The sequence below is a fragment of the Osmia lignaria genome, chromosome 7 (genome assembly GCF_051020975.1).
Source record: "Osmia lignaria lignaria isolate PbOS001 chromosome 7, iyOsmLign1, whole genome shotgun sequence".
NCBI classification, from domain to species: Eukaryota; Metazoa; Arthropoda; class Insecta; order Hymenoptera; family Megachilidae; genus Osmia; species Osmia lignaria.
The window spans coordinates 4,123,443-4,147,849 of record NC_135038.1 but is presented as its reverse complement, the minus strand read 5'-3'; the positions used below and the strand labels follow the sequence as shown (position 1 = coordinate 4,147,849).

At 46.6% G+C, this 24,407-nt stretch overlaps 2 protein-coding genes across 5 annotated transcripts in view; one reads left to right on the top strand and one right to left on the bottom strand.

The window, feature by feature from the left end:
• LOC117609420 (uncharacterized) overlaps positions 1 to 24,407 on the top strand; it is a 76,258-nt gene that overhangs the window by 11,759 nt on the left and 40,092 nt on the right. For all 4 annotated transcript variants that reach the window (XM_034335719.2, XM_076689095.1, XM_076689093.1 and 1 more), the window contains exon 4: positions 600 to 938. The gene's annotated coding sequence lies outside the window, so the exon portion shown is untranslated. The remainder of the gene's footprint in view (positions 1 to 599; positions 939 to 24,407) is intronic.
• On the bottom strand, positions 20,183 to 24,176 carry LOC117609424 (uncharacterized). The gene is made up of 4 exons (XM_034335744.2): positions 23,482 to 24,176; positions 23,281 to 23,394; positions 22,109 to 22,216; positions 20,183 to 21,152 (listed from the first exon to the last, which is right to left on the bottom strand). Exons 1-4 carry the CDS (start codon positions 23,795 to 23,797, stop codon positions 20,716 to 20,718), a joined length of 975 nt encoding a protein of 324 aa, XP_034191635.1. The 5' UTR covers positions 23,798 to 24,176; the 3' UTR covers positions 20,183 to 20,715.

The window sequence follows — 24,407 nt, the reverse complement described above, 5'->3', positions numbered from 1 at the left end:
AACGCGTAAAACCGTCTCGTACGTAGCCGTTTTGGGACTGAAAATAAATGGAAAAAAAAAAAAAGGAAGACTCCTGGCAAAATATACGACACCGTTATTAAAAACAAAACCACCGTTAGGTGGCCCTTGATCCAGAAATACACGAAACGGGATCCCACTTTTTGGGTCTGTCCATTCATCGGTGTCCTTGTAAAAGCATAAAAATCGGCCATAATGGTCGACACTGTTAACCGAAACTGGGTCATCGTTTTGCCTCGACAAAACTTTGCTGACCTTTTTTTTTCGTACCTGAACGTAAAGAGAAGTTTCCCGTTAACTGTTTCGAGGCGTTTTGCCTTCTTTGCTCGTTTCGTTCATTATTCTCGTCGATTGCCTACGATTTCACTTTTCAAATCGTTCGTTGTGAACGTTTTCCTTCTATTTCCTTCGAATTCATTGATTTATGGGTTATTAACATATAATGCTTTAGAGAATGTAATTTTAGTACTGTTATAAAATCTGTAGAAACCTGAACAAAATAGTATATTGGCATAAAACGTAATTTTTATAGTACCATGAATATCAATAAATTAGTAGGATATGAAATAATTTTGTTCCAGATTGCTAAAGGCGTAAGAAGAAATATCAACATAGTCAACTGCTTTGATCTGTTTAGATTTTGAAGTTTGGAATGTACAAAGGACGCATGAAGCTCGCTATTCAGTCTATCGCGAACCGTCGCTTGATTTACAACCGGTCGTTAACGCGATTCCTATAAGACGCGATTGTGCTTGCGTTTGATTGACAATCGTTCACTAACTTCATTTAGAGACTCATTGTGTATCGGATAGTGCAATTTAAAGACTAATAGTGCATTGTGTTTTGTGGTTCCCTGGTCTGTAATTAACTGGACGATTAGGACTACTCGAGACAATGGGCTACGAGTATCTCAGCGAAGGGTGAGTTTTTAATTTTGTATTATAATTTACTTAGCGTTTTAATTGAATATGCTAGATAATCTCTTAGAATATTATGTTATCGCGTTAAGAAGCGTTAAACCATAAAGATATAAATTGGTTTAAGCGACACAACAAAACGCTGGTAAAAATATGCGAGTAAAAAGAGTGTCCCTCGGTGTCGAATGATTTGCAAGGGGTAGATCGATCGTCCATAACCCTAAAACGATAGGGTAAAATAGCCGATGTACCTGGATGTCCGGAATGAAGGGTGAACGGGGAGGAAAAAAACGGTAAAAATGTAGAAGTTGGTGTAACGGGCCGTGCATAGTGACCCACATGCAGCGCAGCGAAAAAGAGGAGAAAAAACGGTACCTCGACCCTTTCCCGAAAAATCATAAAACATCTAAAGGCGAAAAAGAGTGACGGGTTAGAAGTTCCATCCAGTTGACTTTTCCACCGCTAAGCCTTTCGGTCCGTAATAAAGTTAATTTAACCCTAGGCGAAGAGAGAATGGCAAAATCCCTGTCGAAGGTGGTTGTAAAAAAGGAAAAAAAAATACGCGACAAGCCCGCAACAGTCTTACAACCCTTGAAAGTCAAAAACGCGGATGGTAAGGGGTTAGTCCGGGTCTCGACTTGGCATAAATTCATAAAGCACCGTTACGTTATCGTAAAACGTGTAGACAACCCGTTTTTTCCTCTAAATTTTTACAAAAGAAACGGTAAAAATTTCCTCTTCGAACGGTCACGTAGAAAAACCGTTGTTTTTTTCGCCTATTGAAAAACATTCTCCGGATGGAGACTGTAAATCTTGCTCGAGATTTTTGCAGAAAAATCTTGTCGATATTTTTGGCTACTAGCGAGCCCAAGAACACCAACTTCTTTTTTTTTTCTTTTGTATTTCGAGGTAGATAGTAATTCGTCTGAAAATAATCGTCGAGTCAAAGAACGGTTCTCGAGTAGTAATTTCGTCGAAGAAACTCGGACTTTCGTTGAAAGGGGTGAAAAGGAAGGACGAGTGGTTGAACGAGTTGCACGCCATGGGTAACCCAAACAGTCAGTAAAATCGTAAATTTTCGCGAACCCGTTATGCGTGCTCCTTTAACAGTGGACCCCCACGAGCGAGTCTAACTGGTTCGGGGCCGCGAAACTGGATAATTTACAGGGACCAATGCTTTTCTTGGGGTTGAATACCGTTTTCGGGGTAGAGTAGGCAAGGGTTGTCTCGGGGTCAGCTCCCTTCAATTAACGAAATAACTCTTTATTGGTCTATTATTAGCCCTGACTCGCACGCCTTCACGATTTCCTCGCACCATTCTTCCGATTTTCATCCCTCAATACTGTACTTTACTTTCTAACGCCCTTTCCGACTCGTTCCTTTCAAAACTCGATGCAATAAAAATGCAACCGTACACCCTTCCCTTTCAAATATCGATTCATAGCAAAATTCTTAGCGAAATTTTTCATTTTTCTACTAGCAATTTATACGAATTTTATCTCTAAACGAATTTTTCGCTTTCGCACTGCAATAGTCTCGAGCGAGCTTTTATATTCTTGGGAGATTTCGATTTTACGATGCGACCGATATTCGCAGCTCTAACTGGTCAGAAAGTAGACTACCGTGCGGTGTTCCCTCGTTGGATTGCTGTTAAAGGTAACAACGAGCCTTGAATAGAAACCCTTCCCAGAATCGGGAACGCTTCTTCTTTAAGCGCTACTCTAACCCATCCTCTCTTAAACTGTAAACGAGCAATTCGCCATTCTATTTGCATTTCGTTCGACCGATAATGTCTCCGTTGTGACGTTACAACGACACGATTGCCCCCTCGATACAATGTCGTAATACCATAAAAGTTGTGGCATCCATGGTCCGACTAGGATATACGTCAGGCTTCGTGGAAACTTTAACAGCCATTGTTTCCCCGTTGATTTACATCGTTTAACTGTTTGGTAGAACGAGTTTTACGATTCGGTTCGATTTTATTTGAAACACGCGTTCAGCAAGATGGTAGCTTTTATTCGCGAGATATTCGATGAAACGATACCGGTACCTTGTGTAAATTTTGAGTGAAAATTATTACAGCCGAAAAATGTTGAAAAATTCTGGCAATTCGAAAAATTGTGTACGAACGGGATAGAAATATCGAGCGATAGCACAGGTGTTTTCCAGCTTGCTAGGACCACCCTGTGTCCCCGTCGATCTTCTTCGACGCTCGCTACAAAAAGGGGGTTGACGATGGTGGTAATACTTGACTGACGGTTTTATTTGAAGTCAGCTTGAATTACGAGATCGATGGATAGGAAGGGAGGGGGTTGTACGAGGAACGAAAAGCTCAGGTCGAAGGAGATTTAATACGATCAGCAGCGCGAGTATATCGGCTCCGTTCACCACCTCTCTCTCCTACGGGCATCCTGGACTTGATCGTTCAGGTGGTCGTTGTCATGCACTCCGGTCTAGGTATATATATATATATATATATATATCGTATATATCGAGAGGGGTTCGGGTGCCTGGCGGAAGGGATGGTCGGAGGGTTATGTCGCAGGCCGCGCGGACGTTCATTAGCGGCTGCACAGGGTGGATCTCGGAATTCGTGTAGCAACGAGCGTACACGAGCAAGGAACGAGAGAGGAAGTTGAACGAGGAGGTGGAGTACACTCCACTCGACGGAGAGTTAATCCACGTGTGAAATTCGAGCGACCTCTGACCCCCTACAAGTGCCTCTTCTTTCTCGTTTTACTCGCTCCTCCTCCCTCTATCTCTCTTTATCTCGTTTTTCCTCCCTCCTATTTCCGTCTCTTTCTTTCATACGCTCCCGTACGATGATCGCGGCTCGTTCTTTGTCAGCTGGACACCGATCGGCGACGAAGGAATGCTCTCTCGCGCGAAATCTGTGCCGGGGAATTTTTTCACAGCCGGCAAATTAAGCTGGAACTTTTTCGCTGAAACGAACTTCTTGCTGATGATAGATCGGGTATAGGGGGATGGATTTGTGCAGTCGGGATCCGGAAAGTCGCGGCTGGGAATATCGGAATCGAGAGGGGGTGGAATATATCGGAACGCGATGTTCTACTCGCAACGTGATTCTTCTGGCTAAGTCGCGTTCGACGGAAAATTAATTGGGAATCTCGAGGCGCTGCTTTTAACGAAATGTAATTTTTTTTCTGATAAAAAGAATTTTAACAGAACGAAGGTTATCAGAGATTTCATCGGAACGATTCTATATCGATAGAGTATTCTGGTAATATTCTCGCGACATCCGTGATGCGTTTACGGGGGACGCCGGAAGACCCCTGGACAGACGCGGGAGGTGGCCGGATCTCGGTGTGAAACAGGGTCCATTGTTGGACCCATTGTGAGCCATAAGTAGTTGCGAGTCCCTTGGACTTTTACAGCTTCCGAGGAAACTTACGAAATTCATCTTGGTTTCGGGGTTGAAGGGAGAAGAAAAATGGGCTACAAATCGTCGCGTTTACCCTCGCAGAGGGTGTTGCCGTTTAATTTCTGACACCGATGCGTTCTCCTTCACTCGTCGCGCGTGAATTCAATGTTGTATCAATGAAACGTTTCTCTGAAAAAAAGCTGATCTGTCGGGATGAGGAAGGATGGCGAAAAGGTTTCGAAGCGATTCTGGAAGGAAACCAGGACACGGATACCGCTGGTAACCGGCGTGGAGCAGTCGGTTAGCTTATTGGGAAGCCGATATCTGGCCGCAGGAGGTTAGAGGAGGAAGAGGATTGGGATACCGGGAGAGCAGAGAGTGGTTCGACGTATCCAGAGGGGAGTTGGAGGAGTATTGGCTCCTGAAACTAGGGAATACCGAGGAAACGAGTTGTGTCGTATAACGGGCTCGTTTCTTTTCTCTTTCTATCTCCATCTCCCTTTCACGATAAAAGTGTGGGCCGATTTTCGCGTAGGATACACAAGAAGGGGGTAGAGGGCTGTATTGTATCCCGGACCGTTTGTTCGCCCTTTCTCTTTTTCCTCGTGGTATCCCTAGCAGCCGCGTGCGACCGCCCACACCCTTCGATCCATATATTTAAAACAAATGCTATCTGATGCGGCGCCGCTTTGTGGAGGCAAGATGAGACCAAACTCTCCATCCCTTCGTTCTCTTTGCTCTTTCCCTGTCTCTCTTTCCTCCCCGACCGAACGAGATGCTTGCTTCCTTTCCTCCTCTCTCTTTCTTCCTTTCTTTTTTTCTTTTTTTCTTTTTTTTTTTACACGCTACCCACGCTTTACTCTCTTCTATCCGCTCCCTCTTCTATTCTCTTTCGACGGTGTCGCTGAAGCAGGGGTGCTTCCTGCACCATCCAAGTGCTTCCTGTTCGTTGCATACGACGGTTATCCTGGACACGCTCGGCATACCGTTTTCCACTCTCGCTCTCTTTCCACGCTGTAAGCCACCGATCCATTTCCATTCCATACAATGCTCTGTAATTTAATTGCTGCTGGATGGTCCAGTCGCAGGATTTCAAGGCTTTCGCGTGTGCTCGGAAAGTGCTCGGACGTTTCGTTGGTGAAATTTCAAGACGTTAGATTGAGAGTAATTTTCGCTCTGATTAGAAAGATTGAAAATCGCTGTTGTCAGAAGGGACGAAGGAAAAATTCTTTGGCAAGTTTGAGGATCGCTGAGAAATCGTGAGAGGGTAGGTGTCGCGGGTCTATCAGCCAATACGCGAGGGTACTCCTATCTCCGCCAGTAAATCCGGCCGTAAGTTAAACTATTGGGGAATCGAGGCGGTTCTCCCGACGCTTCCAGCCGCGTACTCGAAGCGAGTATAGGGTCGCGGAAGATCCTCCAGAATCAGGTTTACGTATATCTGCTTGCCTATCATCTCCATCACCATAGATTGCCCATAAAGAACCCCCGGCAATCCGTGGTTATACGCGGCCGGGCCACCGTCGACTCCGCTTTATCCTCCTTTTCGATCCTTCGACCCGGCAAACTTACTTTGCTCGCGTATCCGCCTATTCTCTATTCTATCGCTTCTCCTCGATGACGATTTCGAAAGTCGATTCGCTTTTTAACCCCTAACTATTCAATCGTATCGTTCTCTCGTCGCGTTAACGATCCTCATTTTACGATTTCGTTCGATCATTTGATTCGCGACGAAATGAAAGAAAAAAAGAGAAAACTGGAGTCTAACTAATCGTAAATGTTGCGAGAAAGCGAATGACGATGATCGAGGGAACGTGGAGGATGGCTAGGTCGAAGCGGAGTCTGTCCCTTCCGTGGGGGGTTGCTGTCGCACAAAACAGAGTCTTTAGGTCTCCTTAGCACGTCCAGCGGGTCTATAAGTTGGGAAGGAAGCGTGACGGGCGCGGGACTGCCGGACACGCTGCCATAAACGCATTACAGCCGGAACGAATCCGCTCTGTTAGCCTCGAAATTGGGGAAACTCTCTCTTGTGCACGGTCGCGCGACTCCTGCCTCCACTTCGTCGCTTCCTCTTATTGTCATGGAACGGGACGGATAAATGGGCGAAATTTGCGACGATGACCGTGCAAGCACCGAACGAGATAAAGGAAGCGTGGTATAAACGAGTAAATATATGGATGGAACGATGTTTCGGGTCTTTTGCTCGTAGACGATTCATTTTTTATTCCTATCTCCCTTTTTCACTTTATTCTGATCGTTTCTTCGGACGATCTTCTTCAGATGTTAGAGAATTTACACATTTTCTCTTCTATGGGGAATGATGGTGAACATTTAGGTGTTGAGATTTTTACTTTGATTTTACGTTCGACTGCCTCGTAAGATTGAAAATCTTTTTGGAAAGTGGTAACAGCTGCCGCGGTCCTGTCAAAGGCACACGGTCAGTAAGGACGAAAATCCTAAGAGAATACAATTGAGGTTTCGGAGGATGGGTGAAGAGAGGGAACTGTAGGGGCGTACTGTTGGCTCCATAAACACCCGCAAAAGCCAACCTCCCGGTCGCCTCGAGAAATGTCTCTGTTGCGGATGACTGATGGTCCAGAATTTGGTAACGATCAGGCCTTTTCACTCGGTATTAGCCAAATTTTCTATCCAACCTGCCCTTTTCACTGGTATTTTATGGAAATTTTCTTGTCAAAACCATTGATTTTCAACTCTAACATTGCAAACAGAGAAAATAGCATTCATTTTCTTGCCACGTAATTTATTAGTTATTATTTCACGAGTTTCTCTGAAATACATTTCAACGAACCAATGAAATAATCGTTCAATAACGTGACGAATCTCCGTGACATCGTTGAGGATCATTTAAAATCGTCGTCCTCGAGGGGGAGACCGTAATTTTTGGTCGAAAGAAGTTGAATCGGAGAAATATCCGAGGAGACAAATTCCAGAACGACCCCCTGCGAGTGTCGAGGTCGAGCTGCAGGGGGTTGGCAGCTATAATGAGCCGACGCTTCTCGAAAGTGTCTCCTTCTGCAACGACTCGTCCCCTTTTTTTTTTTCCTCTCCCGCTTTAGGGATGCCGACTGGCAGGAACCGATATCCCACAGTGCCGATAACGCTTCTCCCTTTGTTCGTCGAATTTGTATTTTTAAGTGTCGACCCACCGTTTGGCAAGCACGAGGTTTACTCGCGCAGACTCTGAGGTTTCGTCTCGGCTCAGCTTCCGACACAGACTCTTTCTTCCGGCTTTCGTGTTCTTCCTTCTCTCTCGGTTTCGAAAACCACGCTGAGGTTTTAGGTTCTTTCGAAATAGGACCTAAAATAGTTGCTTCTCAGAGGATTTCGAAGCGTACAGCGCGTGTTGTTTGCGGTTTAATTAAATTTCAACCAAAAAATTACATTCTTTTTTCTTTTTTCGTGTCGCGAAGCAACCAAGTATTCAGACATTAGATGTAGGAAGCGTTGGAAATTTACGCTTACCTCGAGTTAACCAGCGATGACACAAGCGTGTGCTGGTGTGTTCGTCTAAAAATATGGAAACCAGAATAGCCCAGGCTGCGGCACCAGTGCGGTATTCCGCTGGTGGATGAAGTTTAACACGAAAATAACTTGTTGCGAAGAAGTGTTACTTTTTCAACAAACGAAATCCCTGTTTACTTTGGAACAACGAAACTGACGCTAGCAAACCAATACCTTCCGACCGAAGCAACGTTTTACGACACCTTCGAATTCCTTTTGTTTTCATTATTTTATCGCTCCGAGCTATTGTAAATTATTTAAACAACGGGAAACGATCAACATTTAGAGTTTGTAATCAAACAAAACTTTTATAACATCATTTATTTGAAGAAATTTCAAGGGAAATCTTTGCTTCTTGAACGTTTCAATATTCCGCCCAGAACGGGCTTCTCTTACGCAACAATTTAGCCAACAATGGTCAGCAGGTCAGCCCCCGATGGTTCGGTCACATTCAGCCGAATCTTTCAGCAATTTGTTCGGGTTTTTAGGCTCGGTCGGCCTCATTTTTCCTCGCGTTCAAGCGGGTTCCTCTTCTTGCCGCTCGAAGAACACGCTTTCCACGCCGAACAAAGTTTCGAACTCTCTCGCACGAGATCTCGGTTCCGCTTCCTTTCCCATGAAAGCTGTCGACTTCTGTGTAATCAAACGCGACACGCCCCTTCAACCTTCTCTTCACCGATCCACGGGGGAAAAGATTAACGCGCTAGTCGATGCACGTGCAAATGCAAGCATTTGAAACGCGTTAGTTAGACGGGGGTGTTTGTAGATACGCATTGCGATTTCAGAAACTGGCACAGTCACAGCTTTTCCATGAAGGATAAATACGGAGAAAAATAGACGAATGGATCGACGTGATCGATGACATAATTTTCTAGATAAATCAGACGGCAGGTCCGAGTTAGACTTACGATAAAATAGAAAGGAAGCTGGAAACCTTTCCATCGGGGCAAATAATAATTCGAGCTCGCGTTCGTTATCAAAACCAAACCCTTTAACAACGATATTTTTCCCGCGGGCAGTTCGCGTCTCCGTTTCCCATTACATCCTCGTATCATCTCGCGTACCGAATAAAATTCCTCGCTGCACGCGCCGCGCCTCGCCGGTAGCTCTGGCTGGAAAACGAGAAGAGGAAAAGCTCACGCGAACAGAGAAAGAATATTCGTTTTCCCAGAAGAGACAGTAGGTAGAACACGGTGATTTCGCGTTGCTCTTTTTCCTCGTTTTTCTTTCTTTCTTTTTTTTTTTTTTGTTTTTTTTTCAACCAAGAGTGGCGTCCAGCACCGCGAGTAAGCGAAACAAGAGGGTGGTCGAGGGTGCGTGAAGCCAGGCTAAGCCAGGCCCCCGTTCATTTATCTCGCGTTTTGTCGAGCAAAAGCTAGCCCAGTAGAATACGGCTTTATTTGGCGAGAGTTTTGCGTTTTTCCAGGACGTTGAGTTCTCGTTCGAAAACGTGTTTATTATGCGATCTGGCCAACAGTTACGCGCGTCCACGGCCGTATTGTCGGCCAGTCGAATGCGGAGAGGCGGGTTCGAGTTGCTGTTTACCCTCTGCTCGCGAGCATAAAGCAGATTTTCCCAGTGATTTATGTCGAGTCACCAAATAGTCAGGAGCCGCGTGGATGGATCCTCGTGAAAACGCCTTCGACTACGCTTCGCATTCTCCATTCATTCGCGTGCTTTTCCACTCGCCTGCCTCGAACTCATTCATGAGCCTACAGGTGTGGGAAAAAAATCGCGTCCACGTTTTATACGTGTGCGTGAAACACGATTGTTTGTACGGCGCACCTCGGTACTGATTTTTATTTTGATAGCACGTTTACTCGCGGACCTGTCGATTCAACCCGCTAGCGTTTCGTGTTTGCTTCGTATCGTGCCGTTGCCTGGATTTAGATTGCTCGTGGTTTTTTGTTTCGGTCCATCGAACGGTTCGTTCAATTTCGAAATTAGCGATAATTTATCGCAAAGCCCAAGGAAAAAAATTTCAATGTAACTTTAGCGGTGTCCGTGGAAAGTTGGAAGGGATAGGCGCACGAGAGCGGGTCCGATGATCTTCTCGTGAAAGTCGTTACCTTTCCACGCGACCCACAGGACGAAGGGTGTGCTCGTCCTTGACCATGACGCGACGCTGCTTATGCCTCTATTTATTACTCTTCAAACTCAATTATGCCAGTGACAATTGACGGACCGTTAGTTGGACCCAAGTTAACAGCGTCCTCGACTCGGTTGACGCGTCAACCTTTTCCAATTCGTTTCTACAAACAGCAATAAACATAGAAAGTTAACCAAACAGCGGAGAATGATTTCGTACACTCATCTTTCGATTCGCTAGAAGAAAAAGGTAGTTTTTGAAAAGTAGAACCAGCAAGTGCTAATTTTCGAACAGGGTCACGGTAGACTGGCGACACAATGTTCGTCGGAGGATTCTCCCACGTATCGTTGTGGGTGGATCGACAGGTAAAAGCAGGTAGGATCAGGTAATTGAGACGTCTTCGATCCTCATAGAAGACGCGACGCCGGGAATCCGAGCGACAATCGTTCGTAACGTTAGACGATGTCTCCGAGGACAAAAGCATGGATGCGTATAATGGTAGCGTCCTGGTGCGACCGATAGTGAACGGGAGAACGTCTCTTCCGGGACATTCAGGGAACACTGACACGCCAAGTGCGGAATCCCACGGGTCGCGTGGATCCCCCCAGTTCGAACTTTCCTAGCCTCTCCTTCTGTCTGTCGCGAAGAAAAGTATAATAGTCTTATAGAACATAGGCTTGGAAATAAAAACGATCATGAACATCCCTCGTTTCTCCGCGCAGCACACCCTTCGAGCAAATAAAACCACAGAAAATAAGTCTCGTACGCTTAACGATCCCCCACAGACGTCTGCTTCTTACGAGTCTCGATAATCCGGTCGTCGGAATCAGATTTTCATCCCACCTTGAACCCTCGTAAACATCCCTTAAAGGAAAAACGGGGATGCTTTCTCGTCGAAAGTTGGAAGCACGACGCAATCGACTCGTCGCCGTTCGTACGCCTTTACGATCCTTCCGGATAGAAAAACCGGAAACAGTGACACAGGAAGAAGGTCCACGCTTGGAAAGTCGTAGATTTTAGGTCAGTGGGTCTGCCTTTCACGCGAATATTTATGCCTGACTGAGATTTTCGTGCGCTCAACTCGACCAGCTCGCACGAGACAAGGAAAACGAACGCGGAAGCACGTGTTGGAAGAGTGAAAATGAAAAATAGAAAGAGGCTGTCGTATTATAAACCTGCTCACTGTTCGCAGAGGGGATAGAGAGAGAGTTTTCTCTGCCGTAAGATCGTAAAGGTGAAAACAGAGGGCAACGAGTCGAGTGGCCTCAGTGTGTACTTTGTGAAAATTTTCGGGAAAACTTTACGATTCCTCGTCTCTCTGTTGTACGCGCGCAAAATTTCGATGCTGTCTTTGTTGGACGAACGGGGAGGATGGTTTAGGACAGTACGGTGACTGGCGGCAAATTTATGACGAGTCGTACGCCCGGCCCTTTGGATGAGCCGCGTTAGAAAGCTCCTGTAAAGTTTTACGGCGCGAGCGCACCTCTTTATTCGGCTGCTTGGAAATTATATGGCGCGTGGCCTGCTGCTTCGACCACCACCGGCCACACCGAGGCTCACCCAGTACCGACCAAACGAGATGGATAATTTACACGGAGGATGCAGTTAAGGATGGCGAAAATGATGAAGGGCGTGCGACTGCTACGCGAAAACTTTCCCCTCGCGACCTTCGACCTGTGAAGTCGGGATTTTCATGCTTTTTCCACTCTCACAAACAGCTTAAAAATTCAAGATCCACTACATTGAGGATTTTTACGAGCTTCAGATTACCGTGAAAAATCTGACACAGATCGCGATATTTGGAAACCGGAAATCCCTTAATCCGATTCCCTGGACGTCTTCTTCGTGCGCAGGGAACGTGCCTGTCTATGGTTCAGGTATTTCGGAGCGGAATTTTGGCCGGCGTGCAACCTAGGAAATTAGACACGCGTGGGCAAACGTTGCGATTTCGCACGGTGCACAAAGTTTCGAGGGCATCGTTTAACCGATACGACTGCCAAGGCGTGACGAACGATCTTGAATCGATACGAAGCGCAGGTTGGCCCCTGTCGCACACCACACCCCCGCTTGCCCATATTTGTTCCTCAACGGTCCGGAAACCGGACGAATTCGGAAAGTTTTGAAAACGAGGAAAGCATCCTGTGCTCACAAATCTTTTTCCTACGCTTGATGGAACGAGATAATACCAGATAACAAACTTTTTTTCTTTTTTTGGAAAAAGAGATCTGCTTTCGCAAGATGTAGACAGGTCGAAGTATGTAGGAGGGTGAATAGAATTCGTTTCGTTTCTTTTTTAATTACAAATTTTTTACTGCAAAATACCAGAGCTTCTGCAATCCCCGAGCGACTCGCCGCGACGCTCGACGATAAATCGAGGATCGAAAAAAGAAAATTGCATCTTGCATCCACCGGTGCCACGCCCTAGCTGCTCGCGCGATTGTTTTATTAGTCGTGCGAAAAATGAAATTAACGCGAGAATCCCATTGATCGAATTGCGCGCCACGGTAATCCTGTAATTCGGATCGGTTCATAGTACGAGCGGCAACGACGCGTGTATTACTTTAGGATATATAGATACAAGCGATTTCTATGCGACGGACTACTGTCGGTGTTAGCGGCGAAAGGGTTAACGAAGCACGGTCGAAAATGTCCAAATATTTACCTTTCCTTATAATTGCATTAATCGAGCAAAGACAAAAGAAAGGTGCGCAGCAAGGGGTAGGTATCCCCGAGTTTTTATACCTGCGGTGCGATTTTATAGTCTATTGTTTTCGATCAATGACAATTCCTCGAAGGTTACGAATCGAGGCAACGATGGCTTTTGTGTATCGTAATTAACGCTTTACGATCGTCAGCGAATAGCGATTTTTTCTAAGATCCGTTTCCGACAACGTAATCTCGCGAACCATCGCATCGGTCTAACGTAACAAAGAATCCGCTTTGCAGCTTGTTATCCGTAATTAGGGCGGGAGTAGGGTAAATAACGAGAGGGGGAGGGTAGAAGTAGTAGGGTGGAGGATAACAAAAGAAATAAGCATAGGGTGAGAGTCACGTAGGATTGGGCAATCGGCAGGATGACCGTGGAGCCGAGGTTTTCGAGAATGGTACAGTGGCTCGTAGCTGGAGCACCACATATGGGCACCCAGGAGTATTAGATAATGGTGTTAGCTCTCCCCCGTATATCCCAACCACCCTCTGGCCTCTGGCGCAGCCCTTAGTACAAAGAACCCCATCTACACAGAGGGGTAGAATGCACGCCGCATGCATTATTGCTGGCCCCGTTGCTGGATGCCCTTTATAGGGCCCCTGATTGTGTTTCAAACTTCAGTCTTAACTTGCCACGGTGCATCGAGAATGCAAAGGGCGCTCTCTGTCACCGCCGCTATATTTGCAATCCCTTTTAGGATCACCCGACCTGTCGCTTGGATTGCATTCTTCTTAAAGGAGAGCCGATCGAACCCGGCACACGTTATATTGCAACACCACCTATATTGCTACTTTCGAATTTGATCAAGTGTCCTGTGTGTGTCGCTCTTGTTCCCTTTATCTTTTTGTTTCTTCTCGTTGAATAAAATTTGAAACTTTCCGCTTAGTCCATGCTTTCCTCTCTTTCTCTTTTTCACTGAAATTGAAACGTTCCGATGATGGGGAAATTTTCCTGGGAAATAGGAAACAAAGTGTCTTTATTTAGGAAATATTTTCCACGATAACTCCTATCGCTCCTTTCAACGAAAATAAATGCTACGAATCTTCGTGATCTTTAGATCTTCGATCGGAAGGTCCATATTAGCCCATTATACTAGAAGGGTAGCAGGAGCGTGGTCGGAGTAGGTTTAGGTTTCCGAGCGAGAATAGGGCACGGGTGGATGCCTCTCGCGGTATTAACGTCTACAGAATGGATCCTGAGTTTCTAGAAGGGTAGAGGAAGGAGGAAAGGGGGGCGACCGAAAGGAGCACGCGGGGAGTAGAGTTCGGTTGATTTTGAGGGGTTGCTACGGGGGTTGTCGTGGCGTACCCCTGCGGGCTCCCGCTCTCAGCTCCTAGAGGCCAGGGTGGTTTACCCCCGGACGACCGTAATACGGCTGTACGAAGGGTGAGAGTGCAGTGAGAGTGTGCAAGTTTACACGTACACCGTACACGTACTTACAGCAGTCTGTGTATTATGAGCGTAAGCGACTAGACGCGTGCTTTCGCGAACAGTAAATGATGTTAATGGAAGAAGATTTTCTTTATCTTTTTATTTTCATAATTAATCTACAGGGCATGTAATGTTTTTTTTTTTAATGATAAAATAATCGTTCAGGTCAAGAAGAACGATCGATAGAAACTTTGGAATCTTTTCTATAGCCAATAGAAGGGATATTAGGGATGTTTGCTGTCGTAAATTTCGCGTGTTGTACACACACACGCACACGTGGTGCTACATTGAACGAAAGGGGACCACTGGACCGGGAATAATCGATATATCTGTCCTCGATGAGAAATACCACCCCCTTCGATCTCGGTAGATTTTCGTGAGAATTAGAAACAGGTCATTAAAACAAATGATTTATAAATCTTCGTGGTGTCGAGTCGAAGGAAAATCTGGGGAAAAATCTGCATCCACGTTCGTACGTGCTTTCTCGAGCCCGTAGGTCGGTGGGTGTAGGGTGAGGAGGTTATAATCTACGTGAGAACCTCTGTAGGGTAAGTCTCACCCCATCCAGTCATGTGTGATGGACCTAAATGGATGAGACGCACCCCTGTAGCGGCTGCTGGCCTATCGGCTGTCCATAATTTTTGCTGCTATTCCAAAGGGTAATATCTAGAGAGGGTGGGTAGCCGGGGTTGTGTGTTCTGCCTCAGAGAGGGGTGGGCTACTAAGTACCCTCTTGCTTCCGCGTGACGTTAAAAATGTCGCTGGCTTTTGTACTTTCTAGACGCAAGTCTCTCTCTCTCTTCACATCGCTCCCTAACCACCCCTCTCTCTATTAGCTTTGCCGATTTTTCTTTTGCTTGCGATTTCTTCTTGCGCTGCTTTCAGCATCGATAGGATCGCGTGGTCGACGTTATTAAAGGGTGAAGTGCTAACAGGGATGAATAAAATGAAACCATCCTTCATTTCTTTGTGCTGGGAATTTATTTTTTCTTTTTTTTTCTTTCTTTGAATTTCCGTGCAGGATATTTCCGACGACCCTTGAATATTTTCTTAGGACATTTATTTATGTTTCAAACAGTTTCTTACTGTTTCTTCTCTTCGTTGTTCTTAGAATTTGTCGATTTCTCGTAATGGTAGCTAATTAAGAAAAAAAAAAAAAAAAAAAAAAAATCACAGTCAACTGGAGATAGGGGTGGTGCGAAGAAGCGCAAGGGAGAATGTCGGCCCTCGAGATATTACGTAGGTTCATTTCGACGTGAATCGATTCGGCAAATTGGTCAATCGCTGAGGGGGTCAAAATTTCAGTAGCGGAAAGGGTGGTAACGGAAAGGTCGAGAGGAAGAGCGCGAGGGGTGAGGGAAGGGTGCCGTGCTAGAGCGAAGCAGAGACGGTGTAAGGAAATTGTTCCGACGTGTCCACTTCCTCTCGGCTTGATGAGTTCCGTTTTGCTTCTGGATGGCAGTCGGCGGCTCTTGAAAAGAATTCAAGCCTTCGCCAACGTCAACTGGATCAAACTTACCTACCGCTTCGATCCATTGATTTATCGAGTTTCCAGCCCCCTGCTCGGCCTAACGGTGTCCACCGCTCGATTAACAAGCCCGAAATTGTAAGAAAAAGATATTTCACGTAGCGGCGAAACGTTCACGCTCTAAATCGTGGAGAATTAACGGCACCTCGTAAAAGAGTAATACCGTAAAACAGGCAAACAAAAGGGTAAATGAAATCAAACCACCGTTGGTCAAAAGATTCCTTTATCCTATTCACAATACAACAGCATTTAGCAAATGAAAGAGGATTAAGAATGACCCGAAGACAGTAAGGCACCGGTATAAAGATTTCAATACTAGGAAAAGCGTAAAACAGCAGGGGTGGATTGTTAGGGAAGAAAAAAGAAATGGAACGAAGGAACGGCTTACGAGCCGTACGCTGAGCAGTGGCACTAATTAAATTAGAATTCTTGGCAAGGAATCCTTAAATTGGTTAGGCAGTCATTGGTTCAGGTCTTTTGCCGGACCCGCACGGTCGTCAGGGGTCCGTGGGAGGTAAAAAGAAACAAGGGGGTCGAAGGAAAAGGCATGGAAATGGCTCGTTATAAAACGAAATCATAAAAGTTTATACGGGCTTTCGCCATGCAACGACCGCAACTTTTACCTCAACCAATCGTCCGTAAGACCGGGCTGGCATGAATATTAGCTATAGCCTGCTTATTTATACAAGTATTTTCCGTTTTCTTGCTGTTTCCTCGACTTAACAGGACTAGAAACGTTTGGGAACCCTATCGTAAAGTCGATGATCAAATTGTACTCGTAAACGACCGCGAGAAAGGGACTCTCGCGTCCACCTTTACACAGTCCCAAACATGGCCTAGTCCCTCGAACGGACCCGCCTGAGTGTGGTTTTATAAGCGGTCCGCGGCAAATTTTTGCGGTTTATTACCTTTTACGACACCTCGACCCTATATTGCTTTTCTCTATTTCTCTAATACTCGAGGCTCGGTGAAAACGCGTTGCTACACCTAAATCACTTGTATTCGATTTTCTATATTTTCGAGCCGATTGCGGCAGGGCTGGTGAACGGGAATCGTGTAGCCTATGTCTAAGGGCGGGACACCCTTTGCGGGATCCGTTAATCCGACGAAAACACGACTGGTCCTCGCGGCCAGAGGAAATCGCAGAGGAACGCGGCGCGTTGACAAATTGCCGGGCAACCGGTATGGTAATCCGATAATAGAGAGCACAGGTTGATTCGGGACTAACGAGATTAATTATCTTGTTTGATCTTCTGACACTGGCCCCGTTAATGCAGTCGCGCCTGACCCCCAACCACTTCTCGTCACTGCCTGCCTGTCCGGTGACTTGTACTCGCTCGAGAGACGCTCGTTACTCCGCTTGGTGAGCTCGATGAAGTTGATTTGTCCTGCTGCTGCTGCTGCTGCTGCTGCTCTCGTTTGTCTTCGCCCTCCATGATTTTCCTTCCTTTTTTCTCGTCCTCGTGTCCCTTGATTGGACGCGAATGCTGTGGAATCATTATTTAGAGTTTTCTTTTTACCGAGAATCATTTAATATTGCTCTGTGAAATGACTCAAGGCAAATGTAACTGTAACGCAAAAACGTTCGGTTCGTTCAGTGTTCTCCTCGCGTTTAGCCAGGCATCGATCGTCGCGTTCCCCGTAACAGCGAGAGCGGTTCCTGCTGATTTAGCAGCGGCCGCCTGAAAATCGGTGGTTTCCGCGAAACGATGCGCCTTTTCACCGGCTCCCGTTCGCAATCGGTCAAACAAACGTGTATGGGTGCTCCGCTTCGAAATATGTTTGCAACACGCGTGCACTCGTTTCCTGGGTGGAACACGCAGCCTAGCCAGGGCGCAGCTACTCTTTAATCCACGACTAGTCAGCTAGCGCGTTCGTTCGTGACGGATCGATAACCGATAACGAGGTCGAAGCATTGCTATGCAAAACAGCTCGTTAGGCGTCTCCTAAGGTCTCGCGCGGCTGGGTGCTCGTTCTTATCTTGGAAAGACGCCCCGTGCCTGAACATCTTGGCGCCTTTTCCTCAGATCCTCAGATCCTCTGACGAAGAAACGAGAACGAGACCCTCCAAAGACAGGAGGCTTATTATTCCCGCGGTCTCCTTCGAGGAGAGAGACCCATCCTCCTCGAGGAGGAGGACCTCGTGTAATCCTCGACACGTTTCGCGGATACCGAAGATGGAGGCAATTAGCGGCAGCCCTCCCTTCGATTGATTCTGTACACAGGACACCACCGTCCACCGAGTAGTTTTCAAGCGGTTCGAATAATGATTAAAACGATCCTCTGAAACGAACCAATGGTTCCTTTCGACGCGGTGACGGGCTTTTAATGATTATCCATCGCTTTGGTTTCATCGTTCCTTGGATTCCTTGTTCGTCGAGTCCGCTCGACAATCCTGTAATTAGGATCATTGTTTCGTTTGACAGTGAAACAACGTGGCTTTCCATGTAATGAATTTTTAGAAGAATTATCAAAAGCTGACATTGTTTCTGTAATAAAGAGGAAAGCACTTTAGATGAAGCGTGATCCAGACATAAATGTTCACTCGCGTCGAACAGTCTCTTTCGCATGCGTGGTGGCTGCGGTCGGTGCGTTGTTAGGCAGTTTCACTGGTTGAATCGGAGGCTGAAGGTGCGGGAAGATACGGGGGCAGGGTGGTTACTAATTGTCCAAGCCCTTCACCCCGCGAGAGAGCCCCCTCATCAACGCTGATTGCCTAACTCTAGGACCCTCGAGCTCTGTCCTCACGATCCTGCAACCGGCAGGAGGATTCCTCTCTCTGACGTGTCGACACGCCGTGATCGTTCGAATATTTTCTCCCCTTCTACCCATTTCGCGCTCCTGTTTACTCTTTCATTGCCTTTGATGATATTTCCTCCGATAGAATCATTTCCTTTCACTGATTTTTTTGTTAAAGTACCTACCTTTGTTTCATGGTGAAATTTTCAAACCATGATCGTCTATTTTTCAATCGGAATATATTAAATTATTCTTCGTTAGCCGAGCTCACGGATCCGTGAATTAAGGGAGTCAAACATCATCCATCCGTTTCGAGGCTGAAAAATCGCGAGTCGGAGAAGTCCGTTCAACAAAAGTCGATTATTCCGGCAGTGATTCGGGCGCTGATTTTTTCCTCTTCTCTCCTCTCCTCTCCTCTCCACTGTTGGCTGACTCAATTATTCGTCGCGATTCTTTGGGCAAACATTAGTTAGCACCGGCTGGCTCGTGTTCACGGATTGCCTCCGATCGGTTTGGCCTCGGTTCGTGCGGCGACCCTTCATGGTTGCTTGGTTCCGTTGTCTACTCGTCAACGAACAGCCCTACGGCTACGGGGTGTTAACGCGGTTCTCATTTCCCTCTTTATCTACAATTCCATGAAATCTCTATAAAGATCACTGGACCATCAGCCCTTCCTTTTCATATTTATTTATTCGAAATTTAATATGTGTCGCTCATCAACGCTAAAGACAACAGCTGTCTCCATCGTCGCTTTTTAATATTCACTCTATTTTCCCGAGGCATTCGTTATCAGAACCGATAACTCTGATGCTCGCTTTTCACGGGAATTCCGATGGTTTTCTTCGGGACACGCGTCAAGTATTATATTGCCATGGGGCGAGAATTGAGTTATACCGTGTCACCGGGATTAACTGTCCTCGACTTCCATGCACTAGCTTGACAAACGTATCCGGCAACGATCGAACGAAAACGAAAACAACCGGTGGTTTAAAAAAAAAAAAAGAAATAAAAGAGAGAAGAGAGAACTCCCTTGTCCTAGGTTATGTTTCACAGTGACATAGTGGCGGCAATGGAGGCTTCGACTATCGTAACACGATATCCGCTGGGAACGTCGAATTTGAAGGATTTCTCGTCGCGTTTTACAACTAAAATCACTACTGTCCCCGAATTTCACAACGAATACCCACTTTTTCGCCGTCGAAAGATTACATTGTTGAAAAGCACAGAGTCATTTTTTGGACTGTTCAATTTTTAAGCCGTCCGTATTAGATAGAAAAAGTATTACTTTTTGAAATACCTTCGACTTTGATAGAATACGAAATGGCGGTGTAAAATAAAATCAGAGTTTTAGTAGCAGGATCGAGTCAATAAATAGAATGAGAAACACTGTCGTTCTGCTGGCCTATCGGTACTAATACAGATCTCACGCACTCCCCTCGATATAAACCATTCTCTACCCTTGTGTTCGCCGTATGGGAACCCATACGTGCACACGCAGGAACCTCGAACGACCACGGCGGAACGGCCATTCAGATTTAAATCGCGACAAAAAAAATATGGCATCCCCTTGCAACGGCACGAAGCGACGCGGTTCAGTCTCTTTCACGCTTCGCTCCGCTCTTTTCTGCTTCTTCGTTTCGTTTCGAACGCGTGCAAGACCAATCTCTCTTCGTTCCTTTTCACCTATACTGAATCCTGTGACCGAGAGAGCGATAAACAGAATCGTGTTAATGGGTCGCTTGAATAGGGGACCAGTTAACTCTTTCCAGAGTTTCTGATTTCTTTTTTTTTTTTTCTTTTCGGTGAAGGAAGAAAATAAGTTAGTCAGGATTTAAATTTTCGCATCGATTTCGTTTTTATTCGTCTCGTTGCGTCTCTATATAATAGCATCTGTGTTTATACATTAAATTAGACCTCTGGCTTATAAATAATATCAATATCTCTGTGTCTTTTAATCTCTCTTTGCTCCATACACTCGCTCACGCATACACACGCTTTTCTATACACAACGAAATTTACATATAATAATATCTTTCTCCTCTACATTATTGTCCACGAACTATCTACACGAATATATACAAGCTATCCATCTATATTTACAATAATTAATGATACGCGAATATACACACGGGTTAATTGATCGAACGCCTTCGATCGAGCCACGTAAGGTTAGCATCCTCGTAAAACCGAGGACGATGTATCGTTGTCGTTCATTCCTGCCGGAGAAGCGACACGGTAGAGAGCAAAGAAATCTCTCTTGTAAGAGCCTCCGTTTAACGTCGAAGAGACTATAAAATCCACCGACGACGTCTAAGTAATCACTAGCCTTCCATCGAGAATCCTATCCTCGTTTCACCGAGTCCTCGACTTCGCGTCCTCCTAATAAGGTCTCCAGACTGCTTTCGTTGGCAACGGCGAGGAGATCTTGGTAGGCGATGGACTTCTGTTGGGCGACACTGGCATCTTCAATTTGTTCCTCGTACCCTCGGTCGGTTTTTTCGGCACGATTCTCTCCGGCGAGGAGGAAGAAGCGGTGATTACCGAGGTGGTGGGTGGCAGGGTGTTCAATCTGATGGGCACGAACGCGCTGCGGACCTCGTCGCCGTTCGATTCGCTTCCAAACTCGCTGGGACTCTTTGGAGGTGTCCTCGATGGACTGTTAGGTATGGTCGCCGGCGTGCTGCTGGTCGTGCTGGTTTTCGCTGGTAGAGTCGCGTATTCCGTCGGGTATTTCACCGGCTCGAACGGATACGACGGCAGAACCGTTGGAGGGAAGGTCGGTGGAAACAAATCCGTCGGTGGCATTGGTATAGATCCTACAGAGAAACAGAAAAATGATACCATTATGCTTGCTTCCAACGTACGACAGTTTCACTGGATTATATTGATCAGCTGTTCGATATCGGCAGTCTGATTTCGTTTGTTATCAATCAAACGCGATGATCAGTGTATATCTTCTCCATTATCATACTGTACATGCTTTGTACACAGGTGAGATCGATAGGGTATGATTTATCACAAATGCTTAATGATAGGGACTATACGAAGCAGTTAACCCTTCGGTTACCATGTCTGAATCCTACGTTAGGCTATAGTATTATAGTAGAGAAAGATAAATTTATGCTTCTTGACATGCTGAAGGGTTAAATTATTGCACCGTTAACGTAGCGGGAACACACTTGTCGCTCATCCGAATAGGGCCTTGCAATCTGACTAGGCGATTTCCGAGACGCTGCGTCGAAACAGAGGAGACGAAGGAGGCGGAGGAGGAGAGAGTTGGTGGGTGAAAGGGGAGCCAAGTCGTATTGTTGTTGCGTAGCTGTAGCAGGGATGGTTGGATGGGGGTCGAAGGGGTCCGTTGTGGGAAAAGGGAGCTCGGGCTCACCCCTCGGTCCAGCCACGGGGTATGAATCATCGCCGGGCGTCGCGGACTCTGGCGAAATCGATAACGCGCGGACTAGCTCGTGTGTCCTCTCCTTCTCGAGGGCTTTTTTCGAACTGAAATCAACGTCGTTTCGAACGGCGACGGCAACCGATCCCGATTCTTTGGCCGCGGACCTAGCTTGCCACGTGCATTGTTGCCCTTTGATTGATTGCGAGTCGAGCTAGGGCGAAGGGCTGTTCGATGGAAACGATTAGGTGCACTCTCCCAGACTGTTTTGATCATCGAAAGACACCCCCGGTTGGACGCGTTTCTACCCCGAGTTCGATTCATGAAAATTTCGGACGCTATTGTTTAACCCTTTCGTGAAACAAAGGAAGTTCAACTTACCTTCGACGAAACCAGGATAACGAAGATGCCACGCGTGACCCAAGTACGCGACGTCCACCCACGGGTTGAGCAATCTGAGTCCAGGGAATCCGTGTCCGTACTGATAATCTGTAACAGAAAAAAAGCAATATCCGTCAGCATGATCGAACATTTCATCGTTGAAAATAGATCGTAGAACACGCGCCTGGTTCGTGTATTTCCTCTATAAATAAATCGTACGATCAAGGTTTCTCAGGCATCGGTGGAGGAACCTTGACGAACTTTTCAGCGCTATTTCGCCAGCTTCTCGATCTCGACCAATAAAAAAAAGGAAAAAAAAGAAAAATGTGCAAGACTGAATTATCGTCGGCTAAGCTGATGTACGTCTAACGAACTGCTGAAGAGTAGCGATGGGCAAAGAAAAAAGACGGGGGAGTAAGGCAGGATCCATCTCGTAAAAGACGGATTAACGACGCTCTCCGGAGGCGAGCTAGCGATCTATGTTTACAAAATCGCCGCGTTCAGACGACGCTTGTTCTCCTCGTAGCGAGCCACATGCTACCGCCATATGTGGCGCGATAAACAAACGCATAAACGCGGCTCCTTTGCAGACGATGTTGATGCTTCTATACCTCCCGCGGCTTTCGTCCGGCTCTTTTGGCCGACCGAATGCCGCCCAATAAACAGACGGACTTTTTACTGTTCTCCAGACCAATCGCGCGACTCGTTTCCCGTGAAAATAAGCGAGCGCGTTAAAGGACGACGATCGTGGCTTGAAACGATGCCAAACCTTTCGTAGACTGATCCACCTACGCGCCTTCTCATCTAACTCTCTCCTCTCTCTGTGTATACGTGTGAGGGTTGGAGTGCGTGTGCGCGGGCGCACACCTAACAACCCTTATGCACGTGCACGTGGAAACGACTGAGAGGAGTCCTGCGACCGCCTCGCGGCTCGCGGTTTGAGGTACACCGGATTATTAAACGCCTACGAGAGGATCCGACACCCGTTTGTGGATTCCTCGTTGGTCACGCGGATTCTACCGATTTTCTCTCATTTACCGACGCGATTTTCAGATTCCACTCGAATACTTTGTGTTCAAAGCTAGGGGACTTTGAAGATCTCGAGATTCTGACGATTAAAGTCAAGAGCTTGTTAATTTAGAGAAAATGAAAGATCGTTTCGATAAACTTACTCGACTTGGACCTTGGTTCCCTCGGCCCGTCGACGGTAACCTTGATGGCCTTGGTGTACGTAGCCACTTGGACTGGTATCGTGTTGATCTGGATGGTCAGAGAGAACAGTTTTCCTGTAACCAGGCAAAAATCACTCGATTATCATCCGGTTTGTTGATTTTGGTATGGTAAATAAAAGTAGGGGTTGATCGGACACTGACCTCTACCACTGCGGCCAACGAATCGTAGATCGTTGAACTTGGCGACTTGATTCTTCATCACTGCCGAGCAGTTCTTTAGTTCGCCGCAACAGTTTTCGTCGTTCCCGGCTCGGATGGTGACCGGAGTGCCGTCGCTGACCTCGTCGAGGGCGACGACCTTGAAGGCCACGGGAAGCGCCTTGTTCGACCTCCAGTGCGATGGTAACGCGCTGCAGAGGATGGCGGGACTTCCGGTCCTCACCAGCTCACCGGACTGTAGAGTCTCGCTGATCACGTTCAAGTTGTCCATTCCCAATGATCCTTCCGGTAGATGCATCGTTCCAGGGCGTTGCGATCTTTTTTACTCGGAATTGCAACGATCAAGTCCAAGAACGATAATCCAAAGAATAGCACAAACGTTCGCGTATCCTTGGAACAACACTTTTGATAAATGTTCGATCACTGATGCGTCCCTGTCTTTCAGTTCACTGTCCTTAACGCACTTACATCTAATTAAAAACACTAATAATATAAAAAAAGAAAAGTCTCTGGTTGCTCGGATGAAACGTCGGGCTTCCGAAGCCACCGATGACCCGTGTTCCGTTTCGAATACTAAAAAACAAAACGACTGGAGAAAAAGTTTTTGCGGATCGAATCGACGCGCACTCGATGCCGGCTGAGCGGATTCTAGTTTTTCGCGGCCGCAGCCGCAGCTATTTAGAGGGGATTTTTCTCCCCTCCAATTTTTCCGGAGCCCCACCCAGGGCAAGCGCGTCGACCAATGAGGACGGCGGTCGTGTTGTGGCCTCCGCGGCTCGCCGCCTTCGCCCCTAACCAGGCTTAGGGGGTGCCTTGCGAAAGGGGCTGCTAGCCTGCTGCCTCTCGCTTGCCAAGGCTGGCTTGTGCCTACGTTCTTCCTTACCGTATCGTCACGCGTCTGTCCCACT

Excerpts from the sequence above, each read along its gene's own strand:
- LOC117609424 (XM_034335744.2), bottom strand. The coding sequence starts at position 23,797 with ATGCATCTACCGGAAGGATCATTGGGAATGGACAACTTGAACGTGATC. Across the intron at positions 23,395-23,481 it reads CGTTGGCCGCAGTGGTAGAG|GAAAACTGTTCTCTCTGACC; the intron begins GTCAGTGTCCGA and ends GCCTGGTTACAG. Across the intron at positions 21,153-22,108 it reads TTATCCTGGTTTCGTCGAAG|GATCTATACCAATGCCACCG; the intron begins GTAAGTTGAACT and ends GTTTCTCTGTAG.